Source organism: Adiantum capillus-veneris, chromosome 7, assembly GCF_014529385.1.
Source record: "Adiantum capillus-veneris isolate H3 chromosome 7, ASM1452938v2, whole genome shotgun sequence".
Lineage (NCBI taxonomy): Eukaryota > Viridiplantae > Streptophyta > Polypodiopsida > Polypodiales > Pteridaceae > Adiantum > Adiantum capillus-veneris.
Window position 1 is genome coordinate 147831950 of NC_140937.1, and position 19468 is coordinate 147851417.

General features: G+C 46.3%; 1 protein-coding gene across 2 annotated transcripts; it reads right to left on the reverse strand.

Moving 5' to 3' along the window:
* Positions 1-217: 217 nt before the first annotated feature.
* LOC147454785 (RING/U-box superfamily protein) lies at positions 218-18939 on the reverse strand. 2 transcript variants are annotated; one of them, XM_086516626.1, is made up of 10 exons: positions 18729-18939; positions 2589-2769; positions 2415-2504; positions 2212-2313; positions 2009-2091; positions 1819-1932; positions 1649-1751; positions 997-1567; positions 628-788; positions 218-522 (listed from the first exon to the last, which is right to left on the reverse strand). In XM_086516626.1, the coding sequence occupies exons 1-10, from the start codon at positions 18842-18844 to the stop codon at positions 394-396; spliced, it is 1650 nt and encodes a 549-aa protein (XP_086372752.1). In that variant the 5' UTR covers positions 18845-18939; the 3' UTR covers positions 218-393. The 2 variants fall into 2 exon arrangements, with proteins under 2 accessions (XP_086372752.1, XP_086372751.1); XM_086516625.1 differs by having other exon boundaries at positions 218-528; positions 18729-18938.
* Positions 18940-19468: the final 529 nt, after the last annotated feature.

The following is a 19468-nucleotide window of genomic DNA, read 5'->3' on the forward strand; positions in this document are numbered from 1 at the left end:
AATTTATGATATATCATTGCAAGGGCACAAAAAGCCAGTGCAAAATTCAAATTACAATGCCTCTAGCATGCTCCAACTTGTGACATGCTGAAGAACGATCCAATCATGTTTGAATACAAATGAACAAGCTGTCTGTCTCTGCAAACTATGGCACTGCCTTTCAATGAGAGAGAGAGAGAGAGAGAGAGAGAGAGAGAGAGAGAGAGAGAGAGAGAGAGAGAGAAAAGAGCCCCTTACTATTTCTTTCCACCCACATGGCACCGTTTGAGAAAAACATGCCCTTTTACATGGACTCAAAAAACCTCCACATCAACACTCCCTTTCTCTGGAAAGGCAGAACCAACAAAGGTGTGTATGATGATTGGAATACTGTCTTACTCATTCCAATCGTGTTTACACACCACCAAAAAAATGCTCTATTTGCAATGAGCCCTGCTGACTTCCACCTTGTTGCACACTTCGAGCAGACTTCATCTTCTTTGCTGATCTTAACCAGCTATCACAAGCCTTCCCTCCGACTTTCTGCAACTTAAGCATGCAAACGGTGTTCATGCATCCACAAAGTAAGAGTCAAAAAGGCAGCAATGGTGTTGCAAAAAATGCAAAGCAAACAAAAAAATTACTCACAAGCATAGGTGCAGGTCTGAGTACTTTCACTTGTCCACCCCTCCCATTAGCTCCAACTGCAATGAAAGTGCCTGCTGATGATGATGATGACTCCACACACACTAAAGACTGCTTGCACCACTTGCTTGGATTCGGTGGTACGATGTCTCGTATACTCGTAGCTGACAACAAAATTGCCTTTGTTATGTGACCTCCAGACAAGGCATGAAAATACTTTTCACTCCCCCAAGGGGAAACTTGCTTCCTGCCCCCGTCGGCTTGCCGGCGGCTGGAGGCTCTTTTCCCCTTGCCAGCTTGCTGGCTCTAGCCCCATAAGTAAAAAAGTGAAGTGCAATGTTCTGCAGTTGGCAGAAAGATAAGGTCACTTACTTGTGCCAGTCTCACTCATAGTAGAAGCCGAATTCCTCACTTCTTTCCTTATGGTAACAGGATATTGTGGTCTACTAAGCTCATCTGCGCATGAATCCATGTCCCTCAGAATCACAGTTTTGTCAAGCTTGGTACCATAACGTTGAGCACTCGTAAATTCATCACTTTTGCTAGTCCTCTCCAGCAAGTCTCTGGAATAATCATTATTAGCATCTGGGTGAGACAAAAGCCCTGCATCCTTTGACACATCTTTTGTGACTATGTGGCTCAAATTGATGGACTTGCTCCGATCAGCAAACTGAATGGCTACATCTTTATGAAGCCAGCTGGCATCTCTGAAGATGTTAGAGCTATTCCTAAGCTCGACAGGCTCGACAGAAATCTCCTTTATGTGAGATGAGAGCTGTAATGGAAGAGGGGGCTTTGAAGCACCGAAGCTACCGCTTGTTTTTTTAGTAGGAAGAACTGATGCCTCAGAATCGTTGTGGCAAAGACCCGGTGCTACCTTCAGTGAGCTTAAGGCTCCGTTTTCTTTATCCTCCAGGCATCTTTCTAGCTTTAGCACCCTAGCCTATGTATCACAAAACAAGGAGGATATCATGACTCGACTGTAATCTCAGAACTACATCCGAAGAGCCTGCGAAGAGACCACCTTCAATGCTTTGATACGCTCAGCAGCCTTCTCACATTGGCGAAGAGCTTTATTTTCTCCTGTTCCTAGCCCATTGCATTTGGCCATCAGATCTTTATATGCCCTGAGACACAGCCATTGTGATCAACTAATCCTTTGGGAATAAATTTCATACAGAATTTTGAACTGACCGGTTTCGCACTATCAGAGATCTTGTGAGCGTATTAATTACATCATCCTTGTTGCTACACCCAACTCTGGCCATCCGTGCTATATCATCTTCATTAACATCTAAATTCTGTGTCCTGCACAAATTGAACTGCTGAAGCTTTGAAAATAAAAACATGCCAAAAGCAAAACAATGAATGGCATTGAATATACAAGTTGACTGAAGCGAGTTCCTTTGTTAAAAGTGAATTCCTCTCAAGAAGTTTGCAGCGCTCTGCTGTAGACCTTTTAAGTTCCTGCAATCGTCAAGACAAAACACATCAGTATGAGTAGATAAAATCATCACTTTGAGGCTTGTCCTTATTCCTGTAAATCCAAAAAATTCCATGATCTGTTATACTATACAGAAGATACACCTCTTGTATTCGCGAGACAGTATCTTTCAGACTGCACTTCTCTTTGTTGGCTTCTGCTTGATCAGATTCAGCTCTCTCTGCCCTGAGAATGCAAAGGGAAAGCTACAAAAACATATATCCAGAACACAAGGAATGATCATTGATGAGGATTGGTGGGGTAATCCGAGAGGTGATTGTTGTATTTTGCATGAGAAGGAAAGAACCTGTTTGCTTGACTCTTGAAGTTGTTCTTGATAAGCTTCCATCGAAGATTTGTTAGCCAATAGTTGTCCAGTAAGCTTATGGACAGTGGCCTGGGAGATGTGCATTTTAAATACTAGAAACCATGGACAAAGATGTCCATGAGGAAAAGTGCACAATAGCAATGAGAGAATTACCTGTAAAGCTCCAACATCATCACCATTGCAAGGCAGCCCAGAGCAGCTTTCTTGGCATGCCTGTGTTGCCTCTGTAGCTGACTGGAAGTACAATCGATGTACATCTTTATCTGCACACTGCTGTTTGCATAAGGGGCATGTGAACTTCCCACGAGGGCAATATTCCAACCACTGCTGCAAGCTGTAACAGATGACTCTAGGTCAAAACTGGCACTAGGAGTTCCAACCAACACTCTTCACACGACATACTACCATTCAAAGCATACACGTTACCTTACTGCTATGGTTCAGAATATAAAATGTAAGGTATGAAACCAATCATGCTACATAAACACACATGCACGCATATCCATGCAAATCCACCCACACACATCCAATGTCCACACATGCACACACATGCGCACACAGCAAAGAAGAAGATTTATTGATGTTTACAAGGTCAAAAGTGCTTGACACCCATGTTTATAAGCCGTGGAATATGACCAAGATAGAAATTATAATTGCAAGAAAGAAGCTGCTAATGAAATAATGGGAGCTACAACACTAGCTATACATATTCTAACGTCGAGCTGTTAGCTCCTCTTGCTTGAAGCAATTGTGGAGTTGTAATGTGCAGCGGCAGTGATTGATGGTGAATACTCAGGATGAGTGCTCTATGCATACTCAAGGTTCCTTTCATTGAATGAGAGAGTTCCTTTTACTTCATGAGATGTGTGCAAAGACTAGTTGATAGATTTAGATCAGAAAGTCAAGTTTTGACCCCATTTTTTGTGTATGTTTGGTGAACAGTTTGGCACTCCGTCACTTTGTTCATCTGCATTGCATGCAAAGTCTTTTCGAAAGAATAGTATTTTTCCAGTCACTCTACATGGAATGGGTATGTTCATGATTTTGTGTTGGAAGTGGTTTCAAGATTTTTCATCCTCGAAGATTCTTGAAGAAGAGGGACCTACGACCATAGCCGAAGTTGGAGCATTGAAGCAGCCACAGATCCCTTTGTATCGCTTTCGGCGCAGCCCAAAGAAGCAAGCATTGCAGACCTTCTTGAAGTTCAAGTATCGCACGACCCACGCATCAGAGTGGGCCGGCGAAGAGTCCTTCCCAAGATTCTAGACATTGTTGGCGCTCTCCCTCGACGCCATACAGCTTGGTACCATTATCTCACTTTGAAAAGGAGGGGATGTCACGTGCCCATCTAACCCTATGTGCATGTGGACAAGCTACTTCAGGTCTAGGGTTCAAGTCAGCTTAGGAAGTGTTTTGGCACCCTCGTGAGCTTGGCCGTGCATGTCCAGGCACTTAAGAGTAGTTGCATATCCTCTAGTTGCACACAGCATGATCATCAGCATGACAATCAGTACCCATCATGAGAATTTACATGCACAGAACCCATTTTCCCTATTTTATCCATTTTTCACTTGTTATAATAAGTGACTTTGTTGGAAAAATGGGTAGGGCAAATTTGCTAAGTTCTATAAAAGAAACCTAGCACTAGCACTTTCTGGTAGAAGAGGCAACATAAGTTCACCAACTTACAGTGCACCTTCTCAGCAAGACCGGCAAGTGACCTAGCATTTCCAACCAACAGCAGATCAAGACCAGCATTTTGGTGACAGTCCAGCCTAGCGTTTTGAGGATCCCTGATCAGCCCTGGCGTTTTGCAAATCCCAAATTCAGCCTGGCGTTTTTGCAAATAGCATCAGCGTTTTGCAGATTCTCGGCGACAGATCAAGCCCTAGCATCAACATTTTCAACGCTTAGATACCAAAAGATCAGCCCCTAGCCTCGCAGATCTCACCTATCCGCAGCAAATCATCGCTGTACCATCAGATTCAGCCCGTTGTCCGCAGTTTCAGCATCTACGTTTTCAACGCATCATCGTCGCGTCGTCGTCCTCGCCGACACTGTGTCAGAATTCGGCAGTTAGCAGATTTGCAGATTTCAGCCCATCTCTTCGTCATCATCATTGTCGTCGACATCGTTGGCAAGTCCATTGCATCTAGACCATTGTACCAGATTTGTGCAATCAATAGCATAGACCTCTCTCACCATAGAGAGGGGGGCCCTTGGAGGAGGGTTTGACAACCGTCTAGTGTCGTATTCTTCTCTCTCTTTCTCTCAGTCTCAACACCTTCATTCACAATGTCATTCACTTTGTTTATGATCATTTGCACTCTCTCACTAAAGGAATGGAAGGCTCTCCCTTCCGTAAGTAAAAGGAACCCTTGAGCACAGTTCGGAGCACTCATCTTGAGCTAAGTTCAACATTCACTTCCGCTGCACCTTACAATTGCTGTAGGAACTACAATGCTTTTTCCCAATCTTTCATCCCAAAAAAGGTGAAAAGTTTGACTATCGTGCCGCCATCCTTGAAATCTTTTGGTTGGTGAGGCACGTATCCCGAGTAAGGATATCCATATGGGCTCCAACCATTGTAGGCTAATGGCGGTGGTGGTGGGGGAGGTGAGGGCATCGACGGAGGCAACACACTATCAGGAATAGATGGCTGCACCATATTCCTGAAGACTCCCCCAATCGGAACAGATGGCTGCACCATATTCCTGAAAAGTTTGACTATCGTGCCGCCATCCTTGAAATCTTTTGGTTGGTGAGGCACGTATCCCGAGTAAGGATATCCATATGGGCTCCAACCATTGTAGGCTAATGGCGGTGGTGGTGGGGGAGGTGAGGGCATCGACGGAGGCAACACACTATCAGGAACAGATGGCTGCACCATATTCCTGAAGACTCCCCCAATCGGAACAAACGCCTGGGAAGGTTGCCGATTGGAAGCTCTCGTACTACTAATAAGTCTGGGGTCGGGACACGAAGATACTTCAAATAAGATTCTAGTAGACTTTGAAAGAGCCGGTTTGCTCTGTCTACTCTTTGGTGGGACCAGTATGCTTTCAAAAAAGCACACGCCTGAAGCTCTAATACTATTGTCACGAGGATGGGCACCACGTGCCAACAGAAGAGAACAGACTGAACACACTTTTAGCACTTCAATAACAACTGAACTGAAAGAAAGAGAGAGAGAGAGAGAGCACACGTGACACGGAGTGGCGGAATTCCACCCCAGAGAGTATTGGCCCCAAACCGCGGTGCCCCTTTCGATGTTTCTTTATATTGCTTGAACAAGGTACACTCTGTGGCTTTACTCTGCATCTGCCCGCGGTAGAATGCCAGAGTGAGAGCCCACACTTCGTATTTAAAGGCCCTTGGCCATTCAGAAGCAGTTACATGAAAAGCTTAAAGTTCTAAAAGCACATGCTGTCCAAAAGCTACCAGTCCGCAAATTACAAAAATCCGTACAGCTGCCACGCCAGCACCTTCAACGTACAACGTGAAATTCAATACAGTTTGCCACGTAAGCATGCCATCGCAAATTACGAAATTCCGTACAACCTATCAACACGCTATAGGGAGTGTCCGTACAGTTGTTGCCACGTCATCAGTTGAATTCGCAGGTCTAGATGCTTTATTTTAATGCCTTTAGTCACTTGCGCCCCATCAGACGGGGTCCCATAAGTTGGTGGAAAGCCATACTAACAAGACAAGCTTCCCACACACACATATTCACACCCAAAAACAAGCATTGAAAGTACCTACACAAAATAAAATAGTGCATCACTGCATGCATAAACCAAGCTCCACTCACCCACACTCTGCACACCCCCCAAAAACAAGCATTGAAAGTACCTACACAAAATTAAATAGTGCATCGCTGCATGCATAAACCAAGCTCCACTCACCCACACTGCACACACCCCAAAGCAAGGAAAGTACACGTAGAAAACAAACAAGAGAAAAACAACAAAACAAAAACTGAAACCAAATCCAAAGACAAAAGTACCCACAAAGCAGCTCACCAAAGTCTTGACTTACAAGGGAGGCACTGACAAGCAATGGCAACATAACTAACTGCATGCCGCTAGCAAGGCTCTACTAAAGCCATGTCCAAATGCACAATTGCCTGGCAGATTTGTAGACGAGTTCAACCACCTCAACAAAATGATCGAATAGAGGCAACAACTAGGCGGCGCAATAAGTTATAAGCGAAAGCTTCAGCCGCATGTAAAGCACATCACACGATGCTAGACAGGGCAAGCCGATGGAAGTTTGTTGCCGTAGAAAACTACAAGAGCTGGGTAAAAGCCAATGCCGCAGAGGCAAACGGAAGAGCTCCATAAAGAGGCCACTGAAGGCAAGCAAGTCGTTGGCTACCTAGGCTGAAGCGTGTGGCAGGGGAGCTTTGTCAGGATAGTGGGCGGCAAGCAAACACCAGCATGTATGACAACGGGAGAAATAACCACGCCATATTGGAGCCCAATGGCATAAGGCACACCTCACCTAGTTAGTGCCGACGGCCACAACAGACCATGGGCAGTAAGGGGCTGAAGTGGGCAGCAATCACAAGCGTCAGTGGAATCCCATGCAAGGGGTAGGGGGAGACAACCGCCAATCGACGCTCCTCACGCTCCGCCGCTTCCACACGCTCTAGTCGCTGAGCTTCGTCTTGCCGCATCATCATCTCCATCATCATGCGCATCATAGCATCCATGGACTTTGATGGCGAAGGTGGAGGAGTTGGGGGAGGGCTTGAAGGATCCATAGGTGGCTCTTGCTCGCCTTTTGATTTGTGGAGATATTCATACCGCTACGAGTCTTGACCATGCAAGGATTTCTCCTCTTGGTTCAAGGAAGGTCGCAGACTAATCTTCGGGAGACTATCTACCCCCTCGTCGACGCACCCCGCATGCAGCACCGAGTATACAATTGGTTGCTATTTTCCGATGCTCAAGGCGCACGGCTCTACACGCAATGGCAGGCCTGCTGTTCCAAGAGTGAGAGGAGTATACACCGAAGGGCTGCCAACACAACCAAAAAACACAAGAGAGAAGAAAAACTTGTTGTGGATTAGCGGATTAGTGCAAAATCTTCAAAGCTCTGATACCAATGTCAGGTGCAGCGGAATTAAAATGGTGAAGATCTAGTTTTACACTTCCACAAAATCCTTTCCTTCTTTCCTTGCGTTAGTGAATGCTTTGTACTTCAATGAATGTTCCTTTTATGTTCCCCTGAAGAGAGGGGTTGAGAGAGTGCAATAGAGATGTGTAGAGGGAGAGAGAAAGAGAGAGAAGAAGAGAGCGACACCCGATCGGGTCCCAACCAACACTCTCAAGGGCCCCCCACACCGTTACCGATGTGATATTTGCTTTAGATTGCGTAAATGGAATGTATACACAATGCAGTACCTCAATGCAGACTCTAATGACTTGATGATGACAAATCACCGCGGTAACTCCTCGGGAAGAGGCACCTCCGGAGCTGATTTGATGCACCTTGGATCCTTCTCGATGTGGGAATTGCGGATGACCACCACGGGCTGATTTGCACTTTCGATGTGAGAAGGATGATGGGCTGAAAACGCAGATCTTGACGAGGCCGATGATGGACAGCAATGGAGCACTCAATTTCTGCGAGGGAATTGCCGAGAGGGATCAATGGCTGCCGAAGTACCGGACCGCATCCGTCAATGGGAACCGCTACGTATCTCTTACACACCTGGCGAGGATGGGCTGAAAACTGAAAAACGTAGGGCTGATTTTGCTGCTGCTGCAACGCTTGGGCTGGAAACAACAAACGCTGGCTGTTTTTGCTGCTGTCCTGAAAACGCCAGGGGCTGAAACTGAAAAACGGCTGTTTGCTGCCTTCCCAAAACACTAGGGCTGATTGCTTGAAAACGCTGGCTGAATTAGCTTTCTCCTAGCGCTAGCACCATCTGCTATAAAATGCTGGCTGAAGGTTCCCCTTTATAGGTGAATTTGTAGGCTTAAGTACTTATTAAACCTTAGGTAGGGCAAGTGTCCACCAGTTTTTCCCAACAATAAATCATAAAATGATTTATTAAAATTGGTCCAAATCTGGTGAGATTGTCGCACATCTGCCCACCTGGGAATCCGATTGACGCGCAGTTTAGCACGTCGGATTCCTCTAACCTGGAACTACATGCTCGTCATGCTAGATGCCCACCGTAGTGTAATAACATCTGTCAAAATGCGTATACAAACCATTTGTGCAAGAGGGTTCCAAACTGGAAAACCTAATCTAATGGATTTGTCCGGACATGCAGGTCCTACGAACAGGCTCACAAAATTGCCGGTACTAATCCTCCTAGGATTCTAGACATCCCTATCTAGGAAAAAGGGGAAAACTGGCTCTGGAAGTCGATGAAGCATGTCCACGTGGCACATAGAGCCATGTGCACGTGACATCATCTTCTACTCTGAGACACATCAGGTCCCTGGGCAGTCTATGCCTCACATTAGTGGATACAAATGGGAGACAGCTTGTAGACAAGAGACACAATCAGAGCACAGAGGGCGGGGCTCAAGAGGAGTGGCAGTGTTATTCAGGGAGGAGTTGCAGCCATTGATACAAGCAGCTTGCAGGGATGAGCAAGCTAGGTACATGTGGGTGAGATTGAGAACAGAGACTAACAGATATCTTTACATTGCTATTTGCTACTTTCCCCCGAGTACGTCAGTATATGCACCACCCAGAGGACAAACCCCCTTCTCTATTTTGGATGACGACATATGGGAATTCTCTAGAGATGGTGACATTATCATGGGACTTCAATGCTAGGATTTCCCATCATCAGACAGTATTTTATGATACTTCAGAGGAGATGCTGAGAGAGCTGGATGTTGTAGAGACGGGCCTATCCAGACTATCAAAGGATGGGGATCATACTGAGTATGGACGGCACTTGATAGACATGGGGACAGCACATGGATTGGCCATCTTGAATGGCCTACAGAGATTTCCCACCGCTGCAGGAGGTTTCACATGCTTTCCACAAGACATGGAGCCAGCACGCACATGGATTGGCCATCTTGAATGGCCTACAGAGATTTCCCGCTACGGGAGGTTTCACATGCTTTCCACAAGACATGGAGCCAGCACAGTGGATTATGTCATGGCCTCAGAGCAGCTGGTATAATGAGGAATGCCGCCAGACTAGAGCTAGACTTCAGAGGGAAGTGCTTTTGAGGGACATCACTCACAGACAGTCACATGTTGACTTCCGACGCCTAGTGCAGCAGAAGAAGAGGGCATTTTAGGCTTGCCTAGAGCAGGATCTATACTAGCTATTCTTGAGTCAGGACTCGCGTGAGGCATGGCGGCTCTTTCATGAGCTGTCCCCCCTCCCTACCACTACTTCTACAGAGACTTGGGGTCAGTTCGCATCATCTTTGTACACAGTTTCTGGACAGCCGCCCCTTCCCGATCCCCCGATCCATGCCCACACACATGTGCTTTTTTCACCGCTGAGATGGTGAAGAAGGCCATTGACAGAATGAGGCCTGGGAGAGCATATGATCATGATGGCTTAGTGGCTGAGCATTTCATGCATGTCAGAGATCTACTAGCAAAGCTTCTAGCAGTTATGTTTAACCGTGCCATATGTGAGGGCTTGCCTGATACTAGGAGCATATCTATGATTGTACCTATCTTCAAATCAGGAGACCCTATGGAGCCTGGGAATTATCGCACTATCATGATTGGACACACATTGGCATGGTTGTACGCATCCATTCTTGAGCAGCAACTGAATAGATGGACAGAAAGGGAGGGAATGCATGCAGCTGGGCAGGCAAGGTTCACGAGAGGTTTTTCTACTCTTGACCATATCTTGACACTCAAGGCCATCATCGAGGAGGGCAGATCCCGTGGGAGACGGATCTATTGTAGCTTTGTGGACTTCCACAAAGCATTTGACACAATACCCAGAGCTAGATTGATGCGCAGATTACAGGAGATGGGAGTACCCACATAACTCATTTGGGGGATCATGGCATTGTACAAACCAGTAGTAGGGCATGTATGCACCTCAGAGGGTCTATCTACACCGGTTCACTCCACTATTGGGGTGAAGCAGGGCTACCCGCTCTCTCCTACTCTATTTGGTATGTATGTGGATGAGGTTTCTGACTACATTGAGAGAGATGGTGATAGAGGTGCACCGCTGGCAGGAACATGGATTCTGCTATTGTTATATGTTGATGATATTGTGTTGATCTCCGACTCTCCGGAGGGGATGCAACGTCACTTGGATGATTTGCATAGGTTTGCCCATGAAAGTGGTTTGTCTGTCAACCTTGGTTAAACAAAGGTCATGGTATTTAATACCACCCCATAGTGGATCAGGAGGTCAGCGTCCACATTCACATACAGCCAGGAGACAATGGAATATACAGATGCTTACACTTACCTTGGAGTGGTTTTTAGTGGACCAGCATTTTCATTGAGGAGAGCAGTAGAGACTAGATTGACCAAAGCCCTTTCGGCATTGGGTAGATTGGAGAGGATGTGTTCACAGGTTCAGTTTCAGGAGCCTCGGACGAAGCTCTGGCTCTTTGACACTTTGGTGGCTTCTGCATTGCTCTATGGAGCTGAGATATGGGGGCCTTCGTTGGATCATCACGGGAGGACATGTCGCACTGATGGATGGGGGACATGGAGAAGCCTCTGGTCTCTATGATCTCGCGACTCATTAGAGCCAAGGCTTCAGTACCACGTGCCATTATCCGAGCAAAGTTACTTGCACCTCCACTAGTGGTTGAGGCACTCACCAGATCTGTCTCCTTCATACACAGCATATGGGAACTTCCCAAAGACAAATATGCCCACCTTGCACTTGAGTCCTCTCGACAACTAGCCATGCAAGGAGATACAGCATGTTGGTATGGGGAGATGACATCATGGTTCCAGGCGCATGGGTTCAATATAGACAGATTGCCCCCCTTCCAGTACTCACTGGATGCACCCTCACTAACTCTTACACAGTCCGAGATCACCAAGCTCATCCGCTAGGACTTGACTCAGCTAGACACCAAGAGGACATGGATACAGTCAGCACAGAAGTTGGGCACGAAGATGACCTTCTACAGAGAACATCTTCTCCATCTTACGGCGGACGGTTTTGTGACGAAGCCCAGATACATGGACACCCACTTGTCTCATGGGGTACGGTGTGCTATTGGCCAGATACGCACATCTTCACACCAACTCTGCAGATCGAGACTAGGAGATATAGCGGAGTACTAGCAGAGGCAAGGACATGCCCCCTGTGTGACATGGAGCCTGAGACAGAGTTACACTACACATGCCACTGCCCAGTCTACTATGAGATACGAGGCCCCTTCCACTGCTTGTTCAAAGAGGGCTTTGGACCACTCTCCAAAGTCATGAGGTACGAGGATCAAAGATGCCTGGGTTTGTTTCTGCTCGAGTTGCACAGACACAGAGAGAGCCTGATGAGAGGAGAGGTCAACCAGTCTCAGAGACACATCACAGAATTCTTTAGAGCAGACACTGGACACCCGGAGGAGCTACTACCACAGCAAATCTTGTCGCCTCACACCAGAGGCACACTAATCGACTGAGCGATTAAGCTGGGGAGATCCAGACGCCCACGACTGCGGAGGACTACACAGCATCGACGGAGGCTACATCAAAGGATTCGTATCACTTTGGCCCGACATGCACAACGCCCGGTCAGACTATTGACCATGGAGATCCGCTAGCGAGCGATGCTGGATCTCTTGCAACTTGTGATTTAGCTATCCCAGCTAGCTGCTTTGTTCACACCTACCAGTTTAGGATTCCATACTATTTTTATTTTATCATTTTGTCATTTCATTTTGTTAGTCTGACTTTGTATCAGATCCACCACATTGTAACCCTCTGGTCTCATAGGTCATTTTAGCCTTTTGAAGACGTTAATATAACATTTCATTTCATCTCTCTCTCTCTCTCTCTCTCTCTCTCTCTCTCTCTCTCTCTCTCTCTCTCTCTCTCTCTCTCTCTCTCTCTCTTAAGCCCCTCACGTAACCACCCCGACAGTGAGCAGCCACAGCAGGTCGCAGCGCGAGGGCATCTCTCTCTCTCTCTGCCTCAGCCCACGCAGCCCCACCCCTCACGCTCTCTCTGCCCACGCTGCTGCAAGGCTTACGCAGCTCCCCTCCTGCCTATGCTGCTGAAATTCGTTAGTAAAAAGGCTTACGCAGACCCCCCTTTTGCCCACGCTGCTGCGGTTCGTAAGAAAAAAGGCTTACGCAAAACATTAAGGCAATAAAGCTTACCCAATAAATTACACCAGCAGGTGGACTTGCATAGCAACAAACGACAGGGAGGCCGAACCTATAGGCAAGGAGGCAAAATTCACCCGGCAAAATCCAAAAAATTCTAGGAGGAATTTCCACAGGAATTCCCACAGTCTCGGCTTTTCCGGATTTTTCGAACTTTCGAATTTTCAAAAACCTGCATTTTTCAGAACTGCAGGGGAATTTGGAAACTACAGTTCACAGAAATTGCACATTGACACGTATGGAAAGCAAATATATGCCATGTAGGCTGAATGTGGACACAAATGTATACATAATGCGGTGCGTATAGGTCGCTTTCCCCTCTCTCTTAGAAAGTGAATCAAATAACCGAAACAAATAAGGCAAGAAAGATGGCGGCGCACTACATGGTCACAAGCAAGAGGATGACAGCCATTGAAAGGGAGTTGAAAGAATGCAAAGCCCACATGGATGAGTGGAAGAAAGAGAAGAATTTAATTCTTGAATGGAAAAAGAGGGAGGAACAGGCGAGGGAACTAGAACGCAAGGAGTTCCCGGATGAAATTCAAGCTTTAAAAGGTAACATCTCAGCCCTTAGGAAGGAACTCGACGAAACCAAAGAGGGAGGACGCCTTGAAGATGGAGAAATTCAGCCATCAATGATCGATGAGCTGAATAGTATACGAGCACAAGTCAAAGAAATAAAGGAGGAAGGAGAAAAGAAGACCTCATGGGTGGAGGTTCTCTCCAAAACGCAAAAGAAGATGGATGAGGCTGAAAAATGGATTGAAGTTGTCAAGATGGGAAAGGGCAAAGAAATCCCGACTACACCTGACATCATCAACAAGACACTTGAAGAGGAACAACGAAGAAGGGTACGCGCTCTACACGTGAGAGTGACCGGCCTAAAAGATTCAGATAAGGTGGACCAAGAGGTGAAGAGCCTCATGTCCATGATGGGGGTGGAGAAGCCCTCGCACACACAAGCTTGGAGAGTGGGCAAGAAGAGTGAAGGTAATGGGGAGAGTTCAAAAGGACGGGCTCTCATTTTGCACTTTCTCTCCATGGAAGAAAAGAAAGACTTTTTAAAGAAGAGACCAACCCTCAAGAAAACAGGTATCTTTTTAGGAGATGATCTTATGCTCTCACAGCTTGCACATATGAGAGAGGTCATGCCAGAGATTATAGCAGCAAGGGAGAAGGGAAAGTTAGCTTTCTACAGAAATGGACGAGTAGTGATTACAGAGCACCGCTCTACATGACGGTGCGAGACCTATGGGACCACTCTCAAGATGGCGGTTTGGAACTGTAATGGTTCGTATAGACTTGATATGGGGGCCTTTGAGGATAGCTTCAGAGACAGAGACATTGTTTTCTACTCAGAGACTCATCAGGCTCCAGGACAGTTGATGCCGCACATCTGAGGATACTGATGGGAGACAGCTTGTCGGACAAGCACCAAATCTGCGCATGGGACTAGAGGATCAGGAGGTGTAGCAGTTCTTTTCAGAGAGGAGCTCCAACCACTACTGCACATAGTTCGGAGAGATGATCAGGCCAGATACTTGTGGGTGAGGCTGAGGGCAGAGACTGGACGTTTCTTGTACATCGCCATATGCTATTTTCCTCCCAGCACTTCAGTATATGCTTCACCCAGAGGACAGTCTCCTTACTCTGTACTCGATGATGATATCTGGGAGTTCTCCAGAGATGGAGACATCATACTCCTGGGGGATTTCAATGCCCGTACAGGCAGCTCACAGACGGTCTTCTATGACACCTCAGAGGAGATGCTTACAGAGCTAGAGCCAAAGGAGATGGGACTTGAGAGATGCTCACACGACAGAGAGCATACAGAGTATGGGAGATACCTCAGGGAGATGACGACTACTCACAGTTTAGCTATATTGAATGGCTTACCGACTTTCCCACTGTCTACAGGTTTTACTTGTTTTCCACACAGACATGGGTCCAGCACTGTAGACTATGTTTTGACACATCCGAGCTTTATCTCTCACATTCAGGATCCACAGTGGGGCCGAGGCCTGTAGGGATAGCAGTAGATCATGCACTTTTGACATTATCAGTCTCCTTTGAGTACAGTACATCTCAGGCCTCACGAGGTGGTAGACATCCACGCTATACTTTTACACCAGAGACTGACTCAGTCTATGCAGAGGAGATACGTAGGCTTTTATGCACATCAGAGCCAGTATACACAGTGGAGGAGATCACATCTATGCTAACAATGACATTACATGGGGCAGCGACAGAGGCATACCCACACACTCAGCCTAGTCAGAGACGTCGTTTTGGGCACATGCCTCAGAACAGCTGGCATGATGAGGAGTGTCGACAGAGTAGAGCCCAGATACAGCGCGAGCTTACATTGGGAGTGACCACCTATAGACAGTCTCGTATTGCTACACGACGACTAGTGCGACGGAAGAAGCGAGCTTTCTTGGTCCAGATGGAGCAAGATTTATATCAACTCTTCCTTAGTAGAGATTCAGGAGAGGCTTGGCGTCTATTCCATGAGTAGTCTCCCCCACCAGTGATTACTTCTACAAAGATATGGGGGCAGTATGCAGCATCTTAATACACTCTACCTGGACAACCACCACTACCACAGTCATGTCCGGCTACGAGCACCTTCTTTACCACTGAGATGGTAAAGGAGGCCATTGACAGGATGAAGACCAGACGGGCACAGGATCATGAGGGTTTGGTAGAAGAGCACATTATACATGCTGGGGATTTGTTGGCAGAGATGCTTGCACGGTTATTCAACCGTGTCATGTGTGAGGGCTTCCCTGAGTCTTGGAGATTATCTACTATTGTACCTATCTTCAAGACAGGAGACCCCACAGTGCCGGGGAATTACCGTACTATCATGGTAGGACACACATTGGCACGTTCATATGCATCCATCCTTGAGCATAGGCTGAGAAGTTGGGTAGAGATTATGGGCATACGGGCACCTGGGCAGGCTGGTTTCAGGAGGGGTTTCTCCACACTAGATCATGTCTTTACACTCAGAGCTATCATTGAGGAGGGTCGAGCACATGGTAGACGGATATACTGCAGCTTTGTGGATTTCCGCAAAGCTTTTGACACAGTACCGAAGATTGATGCGCCAACTTATAGAATTGGGGGTACCCACAGAGCTCATATGGGGGATTATGGCATTGTACAGTTCAGTGATGGGCCATGTACGCACATCAAAGGGGATATCTGACATAGTTCACTCCACTATCGGAGTGAAACAGGGATGCCCATTGTCCTCTACTTTATTTGGTATGTATGTTGATGAGTTCTCTGATTATATTGACAGAGGAGGAGATAGAGGTGCTCAGCTTGCTGGGACATGGATCCCTCTTTTATTATATGCTGACGATATCGTGTTGATATCAGACTCACCAGAGGGTATGCAAAGACATTTGGACGCATTGCATAGTTTTGCAGAGGATAGTGGATTGTCTGTCAACCTTGGTAAAACCAAGGTCATGGTATTTAATACCACGCCATAGTGGGTTAGGAGATCAGCACCTACTTTCACATATGGGCAGGACAATATGGAGGACAATATGGAGTACACTGATGCATACACATATCTTGGGGTGGTCTTTAGTGGACCGAGGTTCACACTGAAAGTGGCAGCAGACACTAGATTGACTTGTGCCTATGCAGCCCTAGGCGGTTTAGAGAGGATTTGTTCGCAGGTTCAGTTCCAAGAACCTCAAACAAAGCTATGGCTTTTCGACACTTTGGTCGCTTCAGTTATGCACTACGGGGTTCAAGTTTGGGGGCCGTCTGTTGACAGTCCTGGATGGAGTAATATGGAGAGACCCTTGATATCTATGATTTCTAGGCTGATTAGAGCCAAGGCCTCAATCCCACATGACATCATACGAGCGGAGCTGGCTGCCCCACCTATGGAGGTTGAGGCTCTCACCAGATCAGTATCATTTGTACACAGCTTATGGGACACCACCAGGGACAGGTATGCCAGGCTTGCTCTTGAGTCATCTAGACAGCTGGCATTACACGGAGATACATCATGTTGGTATGCACAGATGAGGTCATGGTTTCAGAGGCACGGTTTCAGCATGGACAAGCTACCCCCTTTCCAATATTCTCTTGATGCACCATCTTTGGCTCTTACACGGATGGAGACTACTAGACTCATTCGGCAGGATCTTATCCAGCTTGATAGCAAGAGGACATGGATAGAGCCAGCACGGGAGTTGGGTACGAAGAGGGTTTTCTATAGAGAGCATCTTCTCCAACTCACGACAGACGGATTTGTCACACGGCCCAGTTACATGGACACACATCTATCTCATGGGTTACGATGTGCTATAGGCCAGATTCGCACATCTTCACACCAGCTTGGGATTGAGACAGGTAGATTCAGAGGCATACCAGCAGACAGTAGGATATGTCAGTTATGCCATGCAGAGCCAGAGACAGAGTTTCACTACATATGTCGCTGCACAATCTACTATGAGATACGGGGACGCTTTCATTGTTTATTCAGAGATGGTTTCGACTCGCTAGATAGAGTCATGAGATACCAAGATCAAAGATGTCTCGGATTATTCCTACTTGAGATACAGAGACATAGAGACACTCTATTGAGTGGGCAAAGACAGAGACAGTCCCAGAGACGCATCTCAGATTTCTTCAGTCTGAGTACCATAGAGGCAGAGGGGACACCACCATCACAGAGCTCGGTTCCCACCCATACACACACCAGCGGTACTCTAATTGATCGAGCTATAGAGCTAGGGAGATCGAGACGACCGCGACTGATGGGGAGGGGAGCCACGCAGCACCGGCGGAGATTGCGGCAGAGGATCCACAAGATTCTAGCACGACACCCAGAGTGTCGATCAGGATAGGCTTCATGCTACTGTTATATTTTATCATGGTGACATTTATCCCCACTTTGTACCTTTATGGCATGATACCATTGATCAGCCTACCAGCCACCCATAGGAGTCGGTAGCACTCCTATCAGTTTCCTTGTTTGTAGTTTTCTTTGTTTGTAACCAGACTTGGTACTAGACTCATCATTGTAATCAGTTAGTCTCATAGGTCATTTTGGCCTTTTGTAGACGTTAATATATCATTTCATTTCTCTCTCTCTCTCATGATTTTGCCAACACAATCTTTCTTTCTCTTCCTTGAAAAGTAAACATGCCTTCTCTCTACATGTTGAAGTGGCAGAATTTTTGCTAATTTAATGGCAGATTTTTTCCTCTCGATGGAGTCCACGGCCATGCTTAGCAAAACACCTGGCACCAAAGAGGACATTACCCTAAGTGAGCTAATAGCACAACCTGTAGTGCATGTCATGTGGATGCGTGTGCTCGTGCCATCACTGTATCACCATCCATAAGGAAAGCCTCAAATTATGATGAATGGAAACTGAAATTCGCATGTGATTCTTGCAAGCGAACAAACATTGTTGAATTCCTAAGCCTCCCTCGGTATGTGATTTTGAGAATAATTTGACTAAACAATCATGTGATGCAGAAGATGCTCGACCTGGATCTTCTCCGGTACTGGCTATGGGGTGGGTCTGTTCTTCCATCTGTTTGCCTGTTTGCCTTTTTGTTCTTTGGTTTGCCTGGTTTAGTGTGTTGTTTTAGCTTGCAACTCCTTGCTCTGGTTTTTGTGTGTGTGTGTGTGTGTGTGTGTGTGTTTTCTAAAGTTCAAGCCAATCCCTTCTTACTCCTGCACTTACAAACACCTCGAGAGGTTAACAAGAATTAAGACACAAATTTTTCCTCGGAGACAATGAGTATCAGCAGGTGTACTCCCTGATTAACAAAGCTCTTGGAGTTGAGTACACAGTTTCCGCACTGGCGATGTTTAAGTGAGTCATGCCAAAGGGGCATTTGCTCTTTCATTGATGGGCAGTCAATCCTAAAACAACAATGTGCCGCGCTTGCAAAAATACTACTGAAGACTACATTAGAATGTTAGAACAGCGAACCAGAGCTCATGGAAGACATGGCCACAGAGAGAAATGGACTGAAGCTCCTCGATGGATGGTTTCGCCTCTTCGTAGCAGATGGCGCAGATAACCTTGCCTTGACTACTGTCGCCCATGTCTGTTAGTCCTGCTCATGCCCCTTCATGACGATAGCACCAAGCAGCAGCTAACCAGGAGTTTTGTTGGCCCGCCAAATTTGAGAGAATTTGCCTGAAAATTCCATGTTCATATTGTAGTTATAATTGAGGAGTTTAGAGTAATTCTCGGGTTGTCCTAAAAAAAAAGGTTGAAAATCTATAACTCTAACTATCATATAACAACAACACATTTCATTTCGCTCTCTCTCTCTCTCTCTCTCTCTCTCTCTCTCTCTCACACACACGCACACACACACACACACATAGAGAGAGAGAGAACAACCTATAAGTGTGCGGCAAGTTTTTGAGAATTTAGTGTAAAACCTCAAAATTTCAAGAATGTTCTTCTAAGCTGGAAGCAAATTTTAAATGGAAGTAGCCTCCGACCACATTGAATGGAGACAGACCCTAAAAAAATTTTAGAATTTTAGTGTAAAGGCCTTCAAATTTTCAAGAAATTAAGTGTAAAATCCTTCTAACATGGTCAATTTACCTCCTGCATTTGGAAAATACAAGTCGAAATGAAGTCATTGTCTACTAGCTAGGCAACAATCTTCACTTCCCTCACACTCTATTCCAAGCAGCATTTGGCATTCGAAACAA

Bases quoted from the DNA above. Each gene is read 5' to 3' on its own strand.
- LOC147454785 (XM_086516625.1), bottom strand. From the start codon at position 18,844: ATGGGCGACAGTAGTCAAGGCAAGGTTATCTGCGCCATCTGCTACGAA. The intron at 2,314-2,414 runs GTTCTTTCCTTC...ATGTTTTTGTAG, and splicing joins TTCAAGAGTCAAGCAAACAG to CTTTCCCTTTGCATTCTCAG. The intron at 1,568-1,648 runs GTGGTCTCTTCG...TGTGATACATAG, and splicing joins AGCGTATCAAAGCATTGAAG to GCTAGGGTGCTAAAGCTAGA.